The sequence below is a fragment of the Medicago sativa genome, chromosome 7, assembly GCF_051527215.1.
Source record: "Medicago sativa cultivar Bolivia chromosome 7, Bolivia_mono, whole genome shotgun sequence".
Lineage (NCBI taxonomy): Eukaryota > Viridiplantae > Streptophyta > Magnoliopsida > Fabales > Fabaceae > Medicago > Medicago sativa.
The window spans coordinates 45339234-45357758 of NC_140755.1; the positions used below are offsets into that span (position 1 = coordinate 45339234).

Consider the following 18525-nt stretch of genomic DNA (forward strand, 5'->3'; position numbering starts at 1 on the left):
ACATTTATTACAAGTCAATATATTTAATTATCTCCTTCGTCGCTTAAGTCAATTGGGTTGTCCTCGACAGTCCCTGGGGCACCTGCTTTTGGTTTAGGACCAAAATAACAAGTCCTTCTGCTCCTCCTCAACCTGGAATGATTGTACACCGGCACCTTGGAATTGCTTTTTTTTACGGAACCATCACATTCGACTCTGTGCCATATCAGAGTCGATTTTGCTTTCTTCTTATCACTCTCATTTTTCAACTGAACTTCACCTTGATTCTGAGACATATCTACAAAATGCAAATATCGGAGAAGGAAGAGGAGGAGGGAGTGAGGAGGAGAGAATGTGAGAAATAGTGAAGGTTGGAAGAGTATTTACAGGGGAAAAGCAAGTCTAGGTTGTATCTAACCATTATGGTGGGTCAAAAATGTGGTAAACCATCTGACCACTGTCCAAATCCTCTAAAAAACGTGACAAATGTGGTGCAGAAAGGTGCGTGAGTTAACTCATGCCACCGGCCAAAGGTGTGTGGGTTAAATCACGCTGCATGCATGAGGTGCGTGAGTTAACTCATGCAGCGTGAGTTAAGCCACGCAGATTAAACACTAGCGTGAGTTAACTCACGTAGTGCTGTTTTTGGAATTTCAGTTGGGAGCGAGCAATTTCTGTTGGGTAAAGAGCATATTTCTAAATGCTCACAGGCACTTTCAAAGCCCAAAAATATGGCTATTACTTTCCACCCTATGAGGTTCTCCCACGCCCTTTTTTATCTTTCCAAAATGCACCTCAGATTTTAAAATCCGAAAATCAGTTCAGAATATAAAATCCGAAACATTTTGATATATAAAAGCAAGACCATCAACTTCCCCTATTTTACAGTTTTACTTTTATAGTTTCACTTTCTTTCTCCCTTATCCCAAAATCCAAAACCCATAAATTAGTCTAATCTTGGAGTTTTTTTTCCTCAAAATCATCACATTTGAAGTTTTATCAAACACCAAAGTGAAGGTTAGATCTTATTCTCTCTGCATGCAAGCCTTTAAGTTCGGATTTCTTTCTTCTTCTGAGAACTGAACATGTTCAGATTATAAAATCTGAACTGTATTGTTGAAGTTTGGATTTTATAATTCAAAGTGTACCAGTGGGAAGATTTTTTTTTATAGTTTTGGGTATTTCTGTTGATTGTGTGTTACCCTTTTATGCATGTTATAAGTATGGAATCTGTTTAGCGCACCAGGGGTGATAGAGAAGCAATGCATGCTTCTGTTGGGAGAGAACATTTGGAGAGGTTACGGGCGGAAGGGATAGTACTCAGGCGTGGCAGAGCCAGGGGCGGGGGAAGGGCACGCCGTGGTGATGGTGATGGCGAGGGAACATCTCAGGGGTACTATCCCGAGCCCAAGCCACAGTACGAGATGGAGAAGCATGCGGAGGGTGATGCTGATGATTAGGAGATTTTTTTTGCCACGTGTCGTTTCTACGTTTATTCTCAATATCTTTTATTTTTCATATATTTTCTAAAACCGGTATTTTTTTGACATAAACATTTCAACAAACTTCGTATATTACTTTGAACCTATCCACTAAATATTTTAATTAAGTTTTAATATTTTACTTGGCATAAATATCGCAACAAGCTACTCACTATATTTTTTTTTTCGGAAAAACTACTCATTATATGTTGATATTTTCGAATTTTATTTTAACATAGTTTTTCCTTAAATTTAATTATTTAATGATAATTTAAATGTCATTATAGTATTTTTTTTTGGTAGTGGGCAGGGTTTGAACCCGGATCTTGCATATTTTATGCATTGTCCCAACCAGGTGAGCTAAGCTCACGAGGACATTATAGTATTTATTTTGTTGTTAACTACGCGTGTCATTGTTTTTCTTTCAAAAAAAAATCTACATTGTTTCAGAAAAAAAAAATCTCCGTGTGACACTCCCATGTTAAATATTTTTATAATATATCTCAACAAATTACACTAAATTTCCATACAAAAATATAAACACCAAATTTAAATCACCTACACATTTTAAGAAATTATCTTTGAATCCAAATTTTTAAATTGGATTTAGTAAGTTATTACTTTTTTTTTTATCTTTTCACATCATAATTTGATACAATTTTAATCCTACAATAATTTCATTCAGTAAGTTAAGTTTTAATTTTATTTTTTTTTAAAATATGATTTTATTCATTCGAAATACACTCTTGATTAGTATTTCAAGTTATACAATTTCATAAGTAGGGTTTATTTATTTTGTATTTTAGGTAGATGTTAATAGTTCATTTTATAAATCATGATTTATAATATGAATAATATTTTTCTTTTATATCATGATTTATTATTTTTCTTTTATTATTCTGAAATATGATTCTTTAATAAATATTATACTCTTTTTTTTAAAACTTGATATTGGTTCACGGATCGACTAATTCGAGATGTTCAATTCTAATGATTATTGTACATACTAGCGGAAAAATGGGCATTCACGTGTCCGTACTTCTGCCATTTTTATCGCGCTAACGCGTGTACATTATCAACAATATTTTAAAGAAAATTTTCATGTAAGTTATAACGGCATTTTATATAATTTTTTATATAGATTAAAATTATAAATATAAATATTTGTAGTTTTTAAATATAACAAAATCAACAAACTCGATTTATCTTTTTCATTGACAACAATAATATAACAAATACAATAAAAATTCTTATATTTTTTTAATAACACCAACAATATAATAGTATTATAGGAAAATTTCTTTAAAAGTATAATTTAAATAACAAAAAATCTAGCTCAAAATCCCCTTTCTCTTTATATATAGCACAGAAGTATAAATATAACTACATTTTTTTGAAACAAGATATAACTACATATAACTTTTTGTCAAAAAAAAAAATAACTACATATAACTTAAACACTAATAGTATATATAAATTACCAAAATAATACAGGAAATCTATAGTATATATAAAGAAAATACAAGGTTTTATAATGATTTTTCCAGCTTCTAATTATACCCTTAAATAAATTTGACTTTTCCTTTGTGGTGGTCGGGGCTTGAACCCTAAAATTTGCATATATTATGCATTGTCCATACCAACTGAGTTAAGCTCACCAGGACAAACAAATTTGACTATAAGAGTGATAAATGTTATTTAGTTGATGTCATTCAAAAAAAATAAGAATTTATATTATATTTGTTATATTATTGATATCATTGAAAAAATAAGTATATTTTATTACAATATAAAAATATAAAATATCTACTATTTATACTTATAATTTAATCAAAATCAAAATTTTATAAAAATTCCGCATTAACACGATAAAAAGAATTATCCAAAGGGAGTTGCATTGTATATCCTAGGGCTAATAGTCTAAAGTGAATGTTGACCGTCAGATGTATCCAGTAAAACCCAAACCCGATAGTGAAAAATACATAAGAAAGAGTACATGAGAGTGAGAGTGAGAGAGAGCGCGATTGAATTTGTTGTTAAAGGAAGAAGGGAGGCGAGAAAATAAGAAAGCGTACTCTCTTTCTTTCTCTCTCGCTCTCCCCAAACCCGCATCGCCGTTTCGTCTTCCTCACTTGTTTGCTTCAACAACCAAAACGCTCTCTGCTAGGGTTTTTCTCTTCATTCATTCGACGGAAAAACTTCCAAGTAAGCCCTTTGTTTTTCACTTCATTACTACTTGAAGTAGTGTTATTGTTAATTTAGGTTTAAGAGAATATGTTAATTCAATTTGTTGTTTCATTCCGTCTCTCTAGGATTCCTAATTTGCGGGGCTGTTTGAATTTAGTGATTGATTGATTGATTGTTGATTGTGGTCGGAATAAATAATGGCTAAGAGTAGGCATTCTGGAGGCTATTGTGAAACAGTCGTTGTATCCGATGGCTCGGCTACTGAACTTACTGTTTCCGAGGAGGAGGAGGTGGAGGATACTCGGAAATGTGTTACTTTGATCAATTCAGGTCGACGAGGGGCGTATGGTGTTCCAATGCAACTTGTTCCTTTGTCAAAATTGTCAGTTTTTCAAAGAAAACAGCTTGCCAATAGGTTTAAGTCTGAGCTTGAACGGGTTCGACTTTTTCAAAAGAAATTTCAAATGCAAAAGAGAAATGGTGTTACTTTGCCGTCTTCTAGTGATATTAATATCAACCGTGGTCAAATAGACAACTTGAGAAAACCTTCAATATCTGCTTCCGTTCAAGAGACCTCGAGAAAACCATCAATATCTTCTTCAGTACAAGGAAGCGCATTGAAAACATCCATAGAAACCTCGAGGAAATCAGTACCAGGGAATAAATTGAAACCGTTAGGTCAGACTCATAAGCCTCGTGGATGGAATAGAGGCACTTGTGGAAAGTTTGAGACTCAGGCACGAACTTGTTTGCCTGGAACTGCAAATTCACTGATGATGAAAGATTGCGAGTCACTATTGAAACTGTTGATGAAGCACAAATTTGGTTGGGTTTTTAATGCCCCTGTGGATGTGGTTAAGTTGAATATTCCTGACTATTTCAGTGTCATAACGCATCCTATGGATTTGGGAACAGTACAAAACAAGATTGCTAAAGGATCATACACAGGCCCATTGGAATTTGCTGCTGATGTGAGGCTTACATTTTCAAATGCGTTGACATATAATCCACCTAAGACTGATGTCCATATCATGGCTGATACCCTTAGTAAATATTTCGAAACGAGATGGAAAACATTACAGAAGAAAATTCCTAGAAATGATTCTCCACCGTTGCCCACGAAGACAAACACCAGTGAAGATGTACAAACCACCAGACCAATGCCTCCTTCTAAAAAGAGGAAAATTGGTTCACTGCCTCCTCAACCCAAAATTATCCCTCCTCCTCAACCTCAAGTTATCCCACCTGCTAAACTGGTTATGTCGAATCAAGAGAGGCAAAATATTGGTAGAGAATTGGAGTCTTTTGAAGGAGTAATACCTGCTTACATCATTGATTTCTTGAAAGAACATAGTTCAAATGGTAAAGAAGGTGAAGAAGATGACATTGAGATTGATATTGATGAATTTAGTGATGATGCAATGTTCAAATTACGAAAGCTTTTGGATTACTATTTACTGGAGAAGAAAAAAACCGAAGTAAAAGTTGAAGCATGTGAAATAGAGGTGCCTCTCTGCTAACCTAACACTTCCATGAAATATGCTAGTATCGTATTTTGTCTGAAATGTACCCACCCTGTTCATAATGAGATGTCAGTCTCACAACATGTATGACGTGACTTCTGGTTTTTATGTTTGCTGTTGCAGCTTTTGAATGACTCTGGACCAAGCAATTCATCGTTGCAAGCATTTAAAGGTTATATTCGTGTTTTTTTTATGTCTGTGTGTGAACGTGTATGTTTTGTTTTTTGTTTAAATTTGTTTTGCATGTAGGTAATGATCCGGCTGATGAAGAGGTCAACATTATTGGAAATGAGGCTGATGAAGAGGTGGACATTTGTGGAATTGAGTCCCCTGTCACGAGCCATCCTCCTGTAGTGATTGAAAAGGATACAACCTACCAAACGAGTAAATGTTCAAGTCCAGGGAGCAGTGGTAAGTGTGGTTTGAACTTTGAATTTTTTTTTGATGCTTTTGAAATTTGAATACTACTACTAAGTAATTAATTTGTGATAAGTATTATAGGATGTGGAAATCTGATCATATGATGATACATTTAGTACATGATTTGTAAAAAATATCTTATTGAAAGTTTATATTATATGTGCATGCTTATATTTTACATTTTTTTATTACTCTCCTCTTAAATCATACTTTAGCTGTTGGTTTTCACCTCTTTTCCAAAAAACTCAAGGAAAACTAAGAAACCAATGGGCAGTTGCTTCTGAATAAGTGCTACATACCAAACACATATTAGGGACATCTTAAGAATATAGAATCATGTATGGCAAAAATGTAACTAAAAAAAATGTTCCAGGTTTTAAGTTCACACTTGAGGTTTTCCAATAAATCAAGGAAAACTAGGAAAGCAATGGACAGTTGCTTCTGAATAAGGATCACATACCACACACATATTAGGGACGTCTTAAGAATATGGTCAATTATCTGCATAAGCTTTCCCCATTTAAACATAAAACTGGGAGCAAAGCATCTTCTTAACTTGCCAGTACTTTGGTATTGCCTTTTTTTCTTTAACAAGGAGCTACTAAAACCTTGATCAATGATCAGCATATGCAAAGCCATTGATGGTTTCACTAGCATGACTGGAATAGGCTTCCTAATTTGTGAGAACATGTGAAATTGTCTTGTAATGTGTCGATACACCGACATTTTTGGTTTGGTAAATGAGACTATGAAGCAAATTTGTTCTTCTATATTTGAAGTTTTGAAATTTATATTTAAAACTGAATTTCTTTGTTAAAGGGCATGGATCACGTGAGGGTGGTTCTGTAAGTCTCATCATAATTGACACACACACACATATATATACTGTCCAATGGAAGGATATAACGAATGGAGGAGACAGGGTAATGAGGGTTTAACTGTAATTATTGCTTTGCAAAGGGCCATTGGTTCTTCGACATGGTTGAAAACTGGTAATTTTATTTTACTTGTTTTAGGGAGTGGCTGTTGTGCTAAACCTTATTTTGTAGGATCAATATTGATACAAGTACCTATTAATTTGTTAGTACTTAGTAATGCAGGTGCATGCTTGACCAAACTAGACTTGTTTCTTGACCTTTGATACTTGTTATGAGTTAATTAAATGTCCAAATTGTATGTTAATTATTGCTTATATCTAATGTGTACATTGCAGATTCGGACTCTAGTGGTTCTTCTGATAGTGAATCTGATGATGAAGCAATACCACAGGATTTATCAAAGGTCTGGTTTAATTATTCAGTGAAGAATTTATTTATTGTTTGGTATTTTTGAATGTCCAGAGCTAGAATTAAAAATATCTTACCATATCACTATTCTATCATAGATAAAAGGATTTTATTGTAGAATTGGTTTCATATTGTTGAAGTTGTGGGATTTTAGATAAAAGGAGGAGAGAAAATAATATGAACTTTGAATATCATTGATAATTGATAAATTTGATAATGACGTGATAGTAGGTTGATACAAAAAACTGAATACTAATCCCTATTTATAGGGATACATAGACTCAATCATGAATCAATCAAGAACAAATCATAGTGATAATAATAATAATAAGTAATATAAAAGGTAATTCTAAGAGATACTCTAAAATAATATAAAAGATATTTATAATATTTTATATTATTCTAACACTCCCCCTCAGGCTAAAGCTTACTAAGCTTTAAGCTTGTTACAAATAAACCATTATTAGGCCAGTGCTCACTCCGGTAGCTGAAGGCTTAATTGAAGTGTCTCCACATCATGCCAAACAACAATGATATTGGGCCAGTGTTCACTCCAGCAGCTGAAACCCAACCTTGTAGGTGTTGGGACTTCAAATAAAAAAGGTGTTAAGTCAGTGCTCACTACGACAATTGAAATCTTAACAGGAAGCGTCACCGCTTAAAAAAAAAACCAAAACAATATTTAGTCAACATTCACTCCGGCAGCTAAAACTCTAATTGGAATGAATTATAGTGGCACAACCTCAAACTAAACAAAATAAGCAGCATATATCCACTAGTGTAAATTAACAAATATGTTTTAATGAAAATTACTAAAGTAACCCTCAAGCTATTAGTTTTAAATAAAAAAGATGAAGGATATTTTTGTCCATAGGGTTTTGTTACAAGCCACCCTTTGGTGGTGTCTTTTAACAAGTCACACCTTAAGGTGTGATTTTCACTTTTTAGTTATAACTTTGCTAAAAGACACCTTCATAAAAGGCGTCTTCTATCATAACCCATATATATATATATATATATATATATATATATATATATATATATATATATATATATATATATATATATATATATATATTTTTATTTTTTTTTTTTCTTCTACTGAAGGTGCCAAATGCTTGAGGCACACAAACCAGAAAGATGTGCAAACTAACCAAAGATGCTCCCGAACTGTGGCAAATGCATAAACAACCCAAGAACACAGACAGCAGTAAACATCAAAACACAAGACGGCAAGCACCAAAAACCAAATAGAGCAGTAGAAACTTTAGATCCAAAAGCCAAACAGGGCCAAATTCAGAATAGGAAATCACAACGGAGCAAACACAAAAAATGGTAAAGATGATGGGCTGTTTGCACTAAAAAGAAGGTACCTGTAGCACTGAAACCAAAGAACTGAATATAGAAACAAGGCCGGAAAAACAACTTCAACGCCAAAAACTCTCGCCTAAAGACCACCGAACGGACGTCGGTGCGTGGGCAGAAACAAAGATGACTATGGTGGAATGCGTGGGACAATTTCTGGAGATTAAAATTTTGGGCTGGTAGATCGAGAGATTACCCAAACAATGGGCGTGCGTGACTACGACAGAAAATGCGCCGAAAAAACTTTCTGGTGGCGCGACAGAAACTTGTAAAAAAAGTGTAAACCATTATTATATTCCCAACCTTTTGGAATTTGACAATGGAATAGTGACAGGTCAATTCAAGGAGGGTTGAACCAGGCTCTAGATACCATGTTGAAGTTGTGAGATTTTAGATAGGAGAGAAAATAATAAAAACTTTGAAAATCTTGATAATAACTTGATAGTTGATAGTAGTTTGAGATAAAGACTAAATACTAATCTCTATTTATATGGATTAATAGACATAATCTTAAATAAATTGGGAAATCAAATAATAAGTAATGTGAAAACTACTCCTAAGAGATAAACTAAGATGCTCTAATATAATCAATATAAAGATTTCATAGGATATATTTTTATATTCTAACACCTTCAATGTCAATACAGTTCTAGCATCTTTAGTGTTATATGATTGCTTATGCTCCTTTGGATATTGTCTTTGGTAACTTTGCTTCATACCACAATTATTCATTTATATTTTACTTCAGGTACCAGAAATTATAAGCACTGGTGCTCAGATGGATTTAAAGACCACTGCTGCTCATACTTCTGAAATAAATCGTGAGTAATTGTTACTTGTTTTTTCATGCTTCTTGAAGTTGATGATCGAGTACGCTCTGCAGATTTAGAAATAAGGCAATTTTGAGTTTCTTTACCCATTGCCTCCTGTTTGTTATGTATGATTTGCTTCTTCTGCATGACTTGTTAGTTTTTGATATTGAATTCTGGGCTGGATACTCTTTTTTGGTGAGTGCGTTAAGATTAAGAATCAGTAAGATTGAAATGAAAAATAGCAAGAATAAAAAGAATAGACTATATATTTTATTATTGGAAACTGAAAGAAAGGAAAATGATGAATAAAATTATTGCCAAGGGTTTCCCCTATAAAAGATCTCTCCTCTCAACAATTATCGATTGCACCGGATGAGCCCCTCCATCCCTATGCTCCCTTTTTATAGTATCTTTTAACTAACCTAACTAATTTAACTGCTCTTCATTATCTAAACAGACGCCAAAATTAATCTGCTCAGCTGTTGTAGAGTCATGTTGACAATTGTGCTGCAGGGGTTATGAGTTATGAGGACTGAACTTGATGTAAATGTTTTGGAATAGTAGTATAGGTCAGTAATGAGGACAACCGAGTTTTTGATCAACTGTGTCTTGCTAATTAAAAACTGCTTGCCCCTGTACTAACTCTGATGATTTTTTCTGCAACCAGCTACTAGATAATGATTTTTTTTTATCAACTTTCTTTTGATCTTGATCTTCTGATAGAAGCCATTCTTAGCACATCAGACCACCTACCATTTATATACACGCACCAAACCAAATAGTGTTGGGCATGAGGGGGTGTATTGGAAAAACCAAGTCCAACATAGATCGAGTTAGTTCAAACTCAAAATTCTATGATCCTGGAACTTCCCATAACTGAACAGATTGCGAATAAAAATGGGTAACAAGGAGGAGATGTCTAACACATAGTTAAAGGAAAGACTAGATTGATAGATAAATAGATAGATGAGTAGTGCTAGCAACACTCTCTTTTGAACACTCTTTAATACTCACTCTCTTATTGGTTTAAATCATTGTGGGTCTACACTTTGGAAATAGAACCCACACAAAGTGGTGGGACATACATTGATTCCATCCAATAAAAGCGTGAGTGATAAAGCGAGTGTGCAAAAGTGAGTGTTGCTAGCACTCCTCATGATAGAAAGATAGATGGTTAGATAGGGAAGACCTAATTGGAATGATAAAGACGATGAAATTGCGAGATACAAAGATGACAAGCAAATACTTTAGAAATGAGGCTATTGGAAAATGGTCAGGTTTGGCGGTTAAAAGCTCGGGCTGCTGGGTTTTAGTTCAAAAAACCAAATGGAAAAACCTTGGGATGCTAGTAGAGGGTCCTTTTAAGCAATTTTACTTTCCTAACAAAATGAGCTTTTAGTTTTCTACCATTTTGGAGAGATTTTTATTTTTATTTTAGTTAAGAATACATCTAAAGAAGATAGTTTGTTTAACTTATTTAATATGTTACATGTAAAAGGTCAGATTGGTGATATACAATGTTATAATGATCCCAACTTAAAATACATGAGTGGAACCAAGGCTTACTTCTTCAAATTGTGGGACCAAAAATAATGCTGGACTTCACTCCCATATAGTTTTTAAAATTCAGGAGTCAGTTATAAATGTCAGCAAAGAATTTGTCAGGAGTTTGATAGAAATTGGATCAGGTTTAAAAGATATTCAATGAACTACACAAAATACATTTACTCCCTCAATACTAATCCTCACTAATTACATAACTCTGCATCTTAAACCATATCCCATTTATTGGACACATGCCTCTGATTTATATTCCTTGTAACTAACTTAACCTAATCAAGTTTCTTAACGACTTCTCAATTAACTATCCTATCAATACTCTTCTCTTAAACTTTCACATCTTCCTCGAGCTGAATAGCTAATAGTTGCTGGAAAATTTTAACATCCTCTAGGATCCATTACTTAAATCATAAAAACCACGATTTAAATGACAAGGTGGCCCAACATTCTTTAAATATCTACTGTTTAAGGCATAATTTTTTTTCTTCTTCTGAACCAGCTATTTGTGTTTGACACATTAAACACAGAAATTCATTTTCCTGCACAATAATCCGGATCCTCTGCACTGCTTTGGGCTTGGCCAGTCATTCCTTTCCCATAGTCTTCTCTATGCTTTTGGACTGGGTCCAGAAGGCCTAGGAGACATCTGACCCTGTTCTTACAGTTCTAATACAAGGTGCTGCCTCTTGCGGGTTAGCCGCGGAAGCGCATGCAAGACAGTTAGAGTGGTTCTGGTGGTGGCGGTGTATTGGATGAACTATCTGAAAATTCAAGCTTTCTGGCTGTTATGTCTCTCTCACTTGAGAAATGGATCCCTCCATTTGGAGAGGATCTTTTCTTACCCTCTTTGGATCTTTCAGACTTGGATTAGCAACTTTTCACTTATCTTATAGACTTGTGATAAAACTAAAACATCTCCACATGCTAGCATCAACTTCTTTTATTGTTCATGGTTGAATTTCATTGGTGTTGCTGTATTATCTTATACTCTTATGCTTTATTTTGAGAGTCAGTTAATGGCTTGGATAAATTTGAGGAGAAATCTCAGCAAAAGACAAATTCTTGTGACTATGATAGCTTTCAAGATGGTAAGAGTGCATGTATTATTGAAGATATGTTAATAACTTTCTATTGTGATATTCAATCTCAAAACCAGTTATCTTATTAATATTTTAGGAGAATGTGGTGCAAGTGAGAGACAAATCTCCCCTGATAAACTTTATCGAATTGCATTAATAAAGAATCGATTTGCTGATACTATCTTGAAAGCTCGAGAAAAGACACTGACCCAGGTAGGCCACACCACACATTTGAGCTACACAGTACTCAGTCTGCGGGAAATTATCCTTCTGCTTATTTTTCAATTTGTGTGCATTTTATTCAATTTAATTTGGTTGTGGTTAGGGTGTGAAGGGAGATCCTGAGAAAATGCATCTGGATAAAGAAAAATTGGAGATGGAACGACGAAAAGGTGATTTGGGTGTCGCACTTGCGTGAGGGCTATACAATTCTTTTCTTGCTATTAAATGCTAACTAACCTATCTGTTGATCTGACTCATTCTTGAGCAGAAAAGGCAAGGCTACAAGCAGAAGCGAAGGCTGCTGAAGAAGCTAGAAAGCGGGCAGAAGAAGAAGCTGCTGCGGAATCCAGACGAAAGAGGGAGCTTGAGAGACAAGCTGCACGACAGGCACTGCTACAGGTAAATAAGTGTCTTTGTTGCTGGAAATGTCTATCTACATTCTTGCTTTAAATTTTATTTTAACATACACTGGCATCTTTGCAGATGGAAAAAACTGTGGAGATCAATGAGAATTCTCAATTTCTGGAAGATTTGGAAATGCTTAGAGTTGTGCCTGCTGAGCAATTACCATGTTCTGTGGACGAGACAAGTCCTGATGACTCTCAGAATGGGATGGGTAGTTTCAAGTTTGGTGGGAGTAATCCCTTGGAACAACTAGGATTGTATATTAAAGTTGAGGATGAAGAGGAAGAAGGAGATCCACTTTGTGTTCCAAATCCTGTAAATGATGTAGAAGAGGGGGAGATTGATTAAGTTATTCTCATTCTGTATCTTAAATCCAGGAGCAAACTATAGTTATTTTGATCTCAAATATAGTTTAGTCCTCGTAAAGCAGCAATTCATCACAACATGACAGATTGACAGGTTAGGATATTTTCTAGTGGTAGGCATTCAGATTTTAGAGCGACAAGATTATTTTTTGAGTTTAACTTGGAAACAGAATATAGAGGTTTTGATCATAAGCTTCTTTTTTGGTTATTGAAACTATACATTAACCCTTTCTTTTCTCCAATACTAGCAATTTTCAAGAGCATCGTGTTCCTTCATCTAGGTTAAGTTGTACGAATCGAGTTCATAATTTTGAATACTCAACATTGATGCTTCCTTATCTCCAAATGCATGTGAAATGTTTGAATTTTTTTGGTAAACCAGATGCATCCTGGGAACACAACTGCACATACCAATTCCCTCGAGGTAATTGAGATCTATTTAAAGGGATGACCTCTTCCAACTAATGCTTTTTTATATGCACTAGCCATAGATCGAACCTTGGACCAAATGGTTAAAAGGTCTAAGTGTCTACCACTTGTGCCACACTTTGTTGGTTAAAATGTTTAATTTTTCCCCATTATCCAAATATACTTGGTGCCGTATTTGAAATTGCAAGTATTAAAACCCTGTATAAAATAAAGCAAATAGTATTTTATTTAGTTTGACAAGTAAAATTCAAAATAACATTTATAATATTATAATTTAAATGTATTTTTTGTCCTATTTTAAACATATAATAAAGTCTTGTGCTGTGTCAATTTAAAAAAAAATGTATTTTTTCCTTAAATTTCACTTCTCCTTTTTTTCTTATGAATTTCATCTCATCTCATTTTGAGGTTCATTTAGCAAAGTTTTTTTTTTTTTTTCACGTCACGTCATCAATGAATATATTATATTAGCAAAAATGACCCAAAAGTGAGATGGAACAATTTAAAAATAAATAAATTAAAGAAACTAAAGTATGAGCCATCAATAAATATATAAAAAATTAAAAAAAATTAAATTAAAGTGACATGTCATCAACGATATATTTAAAAAAAAATAAAAAGTAAATTATAAAACTAACCTGATCTCCCTAAAAAAAACTAACCTGATTTAACTATGGCTAAATGCATCCTAGAGTTTTAAGTTTAACTTTTGTATTAGATTAGTCATTTTAGAGTTTTTAATTGCAAATTGATCCTTTCTGTTGGCAAAAATGCGCACCCACTTCTTTAAATCATAAAATATATGTACAATTATCATATTTCCATCAAACTCAATTAAAAAGTGCTTAACTGTGCGTTTATTTCTAAGTTGGTAAGTCCAAATTCATCGCTCTCAATACTAGGGTTCATAGGGTATTATTCGGTCCTAGTTGAAACAAAATCGATTGACTACTTGATTTATAATGTTGATGAAATATCAATGTATGATTGAATTGAGAAACAATGTGAAGAAAATGTATCATGTTTGGTCTCAATGACACTTCTTAGACCTTCCACCTTAATGTAATTTGGCCATGTAAGCACATTTTTTTTAACAAAGTCGGAAGAAAAAAGTGGATCAATTTGTTACAAAATAAAATTAAAGGATTAACTTGTTTTCACTTTTACTAACATAAATGATCAATTTTAAAAGGATGCTGACTTTGTCATCTCGTCTATCTACCCAAAAAGAATGATCAATTTAAAATTAAAAAACTAAATAGATTATTCAGTACAAATGTTGAACTTAAGGGACTACAAGATACATTTGATCTTTAACTAATTAACACATAAGCAAAACCGAGGGTTATTTTGTCAAAATAACCTAATTTAAGAAAGGCTTATTAGTCCCTGCAGTTTCACCATATTTTGGTAGAAAATTGCTTTTTTGACAAAGAATACTTCCAATTGACACATGGAAATGACCATATTGCCCCTGACGGTAGTTAACTACCGCTGGGAAACACGCCGACTGTTAACTGCCGCTGGTACCCAACGGTTGTTAACTACCGCTGAAGTATTTCCCCCTAAAACCAGCAAACCCCTACCTCACCTATTCATTCATCACCTTTCTCATTTCCAAAACCATACAAAAAAAAACCCATTTCAAAATTGTTGTGTTAAAACCATGCCTCCAAATCATTGCTGATCGATTGCTAAGACGTTTCTACACACAAAATGCATCAAAGAACATGTATTACAACGTTAAAATCCATTGCATTTGATTGATTTTTCTGGTTTTTTTTGTTCTGACACGCGTTGTAGCGGCAGTTAACTACCGCTGGGAGTGAGCGGCTGTTAACTGCCGCTGGAGACTTTGAAAATTTTCAAAATTTTCTAAGTGGCAGTAGCTACTGCCCAATTTTTTTTTTCCATTTTTTTTCTTTTGTTTTTTTTTTGTTTGTTTATGTTAATATATGATATTAGATAGATGTTTATTAATTAGTTTAGTAATTGTATGTTGTTTATTTATAGATAATGTTGAGAATGCGGGTGATCGAAAACCTAGAGTTGTCGATTCCATTAAGGTTGAAGCTCCCGCTAAGGTCGAAGTCTCCGTTAAAGTTGAGGCTTCAAGCGTCAATTCCGATGTGTGGAAACTTCGTGACAACGAAGTGGACACGGCTCATTTCTTTTCAACCCAAGACACATGGAAAGATAAAAACTAATTGCTCGGTTGGATCCGTCAACAAGCAAATAGGGCTGGATTTACGGTTGTCATTAAAAGATCTTGTGAAGGAAGAAATGCTATGTTGGAGTTGGTTTGTGAACGGAGCGGCGAGCACAAAATACCGAAGACAAAAGTGAAGCATGAAGGAATGAGATCAAGAAAATGTGGGTGTTTGTTCAAGGTGCATGGATATGTCGTTAGGGAAGACAATGCTTGGAAATTGGCTATTCTTAATGGCGTTCACAACCATGAGATGGTGCCGTATGTAGCAGGGCACCTTCTTGCCAGAAGATTAACGGAGGACGACAAGAAGATTGTACATGACTTGACCAATTCTTCGGTGAAACCAAAAAATATTTTGACAAACTTGAGGAATAAAAGGAAAGAGTCCATGACAAATATCAAGCAAGTCTACAATGAACGTCATAAATTCAAAAAGGCAAAAAGGGGTGACTTGACGGAGATGCAATATCTAATCACAAAGTTGGAAGAGAATGGATATGTTTATTACGTAAGAGAAAAAAAGGAAAGTCAAACCGTTCAAGACATATTTTGGACTCATCCAACTTCGGTAAAGTTGTTTAACAATTTTCCTACTGTTTTGATAATTGATTCCACGTACAAAACCAACTTGTATAGGATGCCATTGTTTGAAATAGTTGGAGTCACCTCAACCTATTTGACATATTCGGTTGGTTTTGCATTTATGACGTCCGAGAAGGAGCATAATTTTACTTGAGCTTTGCAAATGTTGCTTAAACTTCTTGGACCAAATAGTGATATGCCTAAGGTGGTAGTGACCGACAGGGACACGGGTATGATGAATGCCTAAAAAAATGTTCTCCCCGGTAGTAGTGCAATACTTTGTTATTTCCATGTTGGCAAAAATGTTAGATCAAGAATCATCACCGATTGCAAAGTTAAACAAAACGTTGTTGTGGTGGATGGCCAAAAGAAGATTGTCGACGAGGAGAAGCATAGTAAGTTGGTTGATACCATATTTGATGCATGAGAAAAATTGGTTGAATCTCCTACTCAAGAGTTATATGCGGCTAATCTAGTGGAATTCCAAGATGCTTGTAAGGATCATCCAAAGTTTCTTAACTATGTTCAAGAAACCATATTGAACTCTTTTAAGGACAAACTAGTGAGGGCATGGACGGACCTTGTGTTACATCTTGGGTGTAAGACCACGAATAGAGTTGAAGGTGCTCATGGTGTGGTGAAGGAATATTTGTCCACCTCCAAGGGTGATTTGGGTACTTGTTGGCATAAAATAGATGAGATGTTGGCAAACCAATTTGGGGAGATACAATCATCGTTTGGTAGGAGCATTACAGTCTTGGAACATCGATACAAAGATGTCACTTTGTACTCCGGGTTGGGTGGTCACGTGTCTAGACAAGCCATGAGTTTTATTTTTGTGGAAGAAGAGCGTGCTAGGAGAGCCTTGTGCATTGAGAAGAAAACTTGTGGTTGTGTTCAAAGGACGTCGTATGGCCTACCTTGTGCATGCTTCATTGCTATGAAAATCCGTCACAACATGCCCATTCGATTGGATGAGATACACCCGCATTGGCATTGTACATGGGTGAAGAACAAAGTAATGAAGATTTGTTTTCGGTCGCGGAGGAGTGGCATGGTATCCAAGAACGTCTCCAAAGAGTTCCGTTCCAAATGAAACTAGAAATCAAAGAGGCTTTGTGGTTGTTAGCGTTTCCGGAGACCACATTGTTGTCACCACCTCCAAGAAAGGTGGAAACCAAAGGAGCTCCCAAAAAAATCAAAACCACACGTGGTAGGATCCCATCTACGTGGGAGACTATTGATTCTCAACATCCGGAAAGTCAATCTTCACCACGGAAAAAATCTTCACAAACTAAAAGGAAAGGTGCTCGCATTGGCATTTCTCTGGTTCCGGTTCCTAAGCCTAGCTTGGTTTCAACAAGTTATGATCCATCCAATCCTATGTATTACATGCCAAAATTCATGAGACCATACATTGAGAGAGTTGTGGATGTTATTGGTGACGGGCATTGTGGGTTTAGGGCTATAGCGGAAGCCTTGGGTTTGACGCAAGAAAGTCATGTTATGGTGCGGAGAGCACTTATTCAAGAGTTGAAAGAGCATAGGAGAAAATACATTGAGGTATATGCGAGCGAGCACCGTTACAACTACATCTTGGATGGATTGCATCCTCCCAAAAATCCTAGTAGCTTTGCACCTCCCGACAAATGGTTGACATTGCCGGATATGGGACACATCGTTGCATCATGTTACAATAGGCCAGTGTTAGAGATTACTACATGGAAAGACTACATCTCCGAGACTTTTTTCTCACTTAGAGGACGATCTCCGGTTAACCCGAAAAGCAACATGATTTGCCTTGGTCTAATCCCTAATCATTTTGTCCTTCTTTCACTAAAAGATGGTTGCCCACTACCTCCAACATCCACGGAGTGGAGAAATCACAGGAGCGAAGAGGCGGCAACATGGGAGGATGAATTTTTGGATCAACACGATCGTTTCCAAACATTCATGGACATTGAGCTCAAAGAGAGACCGGTTCCACCAAAAAAGCCAACAAATGAAGACAATCCAATTATGTTTGATGACACTCCGATTAAAGAAAACACCGAATTTGAAGATGTTCTGGAACATTTAGATGATTTGCTTTTATTAGATGAAATGTGACACTTTTTGGTCGGTGTTAATCTGTTTTTTGGTTGATACGCGCCGACGTATTTTTTTGGATATATAATGTAATGACCAATTTTTTGGGTGATATAATGTAATTAATATATTTGAGTTTCGCATTTATTAGTAGTTAATGTACATTACGTGTAATGTTTTGCATAATGTGGAAAATTTGATGAATTTCAAACAATTGTTAAACGTTAACGCATTATCGGTTTTGTGTAATGTTACCGAATAATTGATAAACTATGAAATGTTGATGTTTGTGATTGCTGGATGTTGTTGTTTCGGTTTGATTTCCTCCGGAATTGCCGTTTGAAATTACAGGTAAAACATGACACATTTCCTGGAAAAATCAGTTACAGACTGCACTGGTTCTGTAACTGGTGTGAGCGGTTGTTAACAACCGCTGGGTACCAGCGGCAGTTAATTGCCGGCGTATTAACCAGCGGTAGTTAACTACCGCTGGGGGCATTTTGGTCATTTACTTGTGTCAATTGGAAGTT

General features: G+C 35.0%; 1 protein-coding gene and 1 pseudogene across 1 annotated transcript; both read left to right on the top strand.

Annotated features, from left to right (window-relative positions):
* The first annotated feature begins 3480 nt into the window (after window positions 1-3480).
* LOC146906157 (transcription factor GTE9-like) lies at window positions 3481-12942 on the top strand. The gene is made up of 11 exons (XM_085722739.1): window positions 3481-3665; window positions 3773-5152; window positions 5294-5342; window positions 5420-5581; window positions 6804-6871; window positions 8990-9062; window positions 11627-11701; window positions 11790-11905; window positions 12018-12084; window positions 12183-12313; window positions 12398-12942. Exons 2-11 carry the CDS (start codon window positions 3845-3847, stop codon window positions 12665-12667), a joined length of 2319 nt encoding a protein of 772 aa, XP_085578865.1. The 5' UTR covers window positions 3481-3665; window positions 3773-3844; the 3' UTR covers window positions 12668-12942.
* Window positions 12943-15037: 2095 nt separating this feature from the next.
* LOC146906158 (uncharacterized) lies at window positions 15038-18016 on the top strand (annotated as a pseudogene).
* The last annotated feature ends 509 nt before the right edge of the window (window positions 18017-18525 follow it).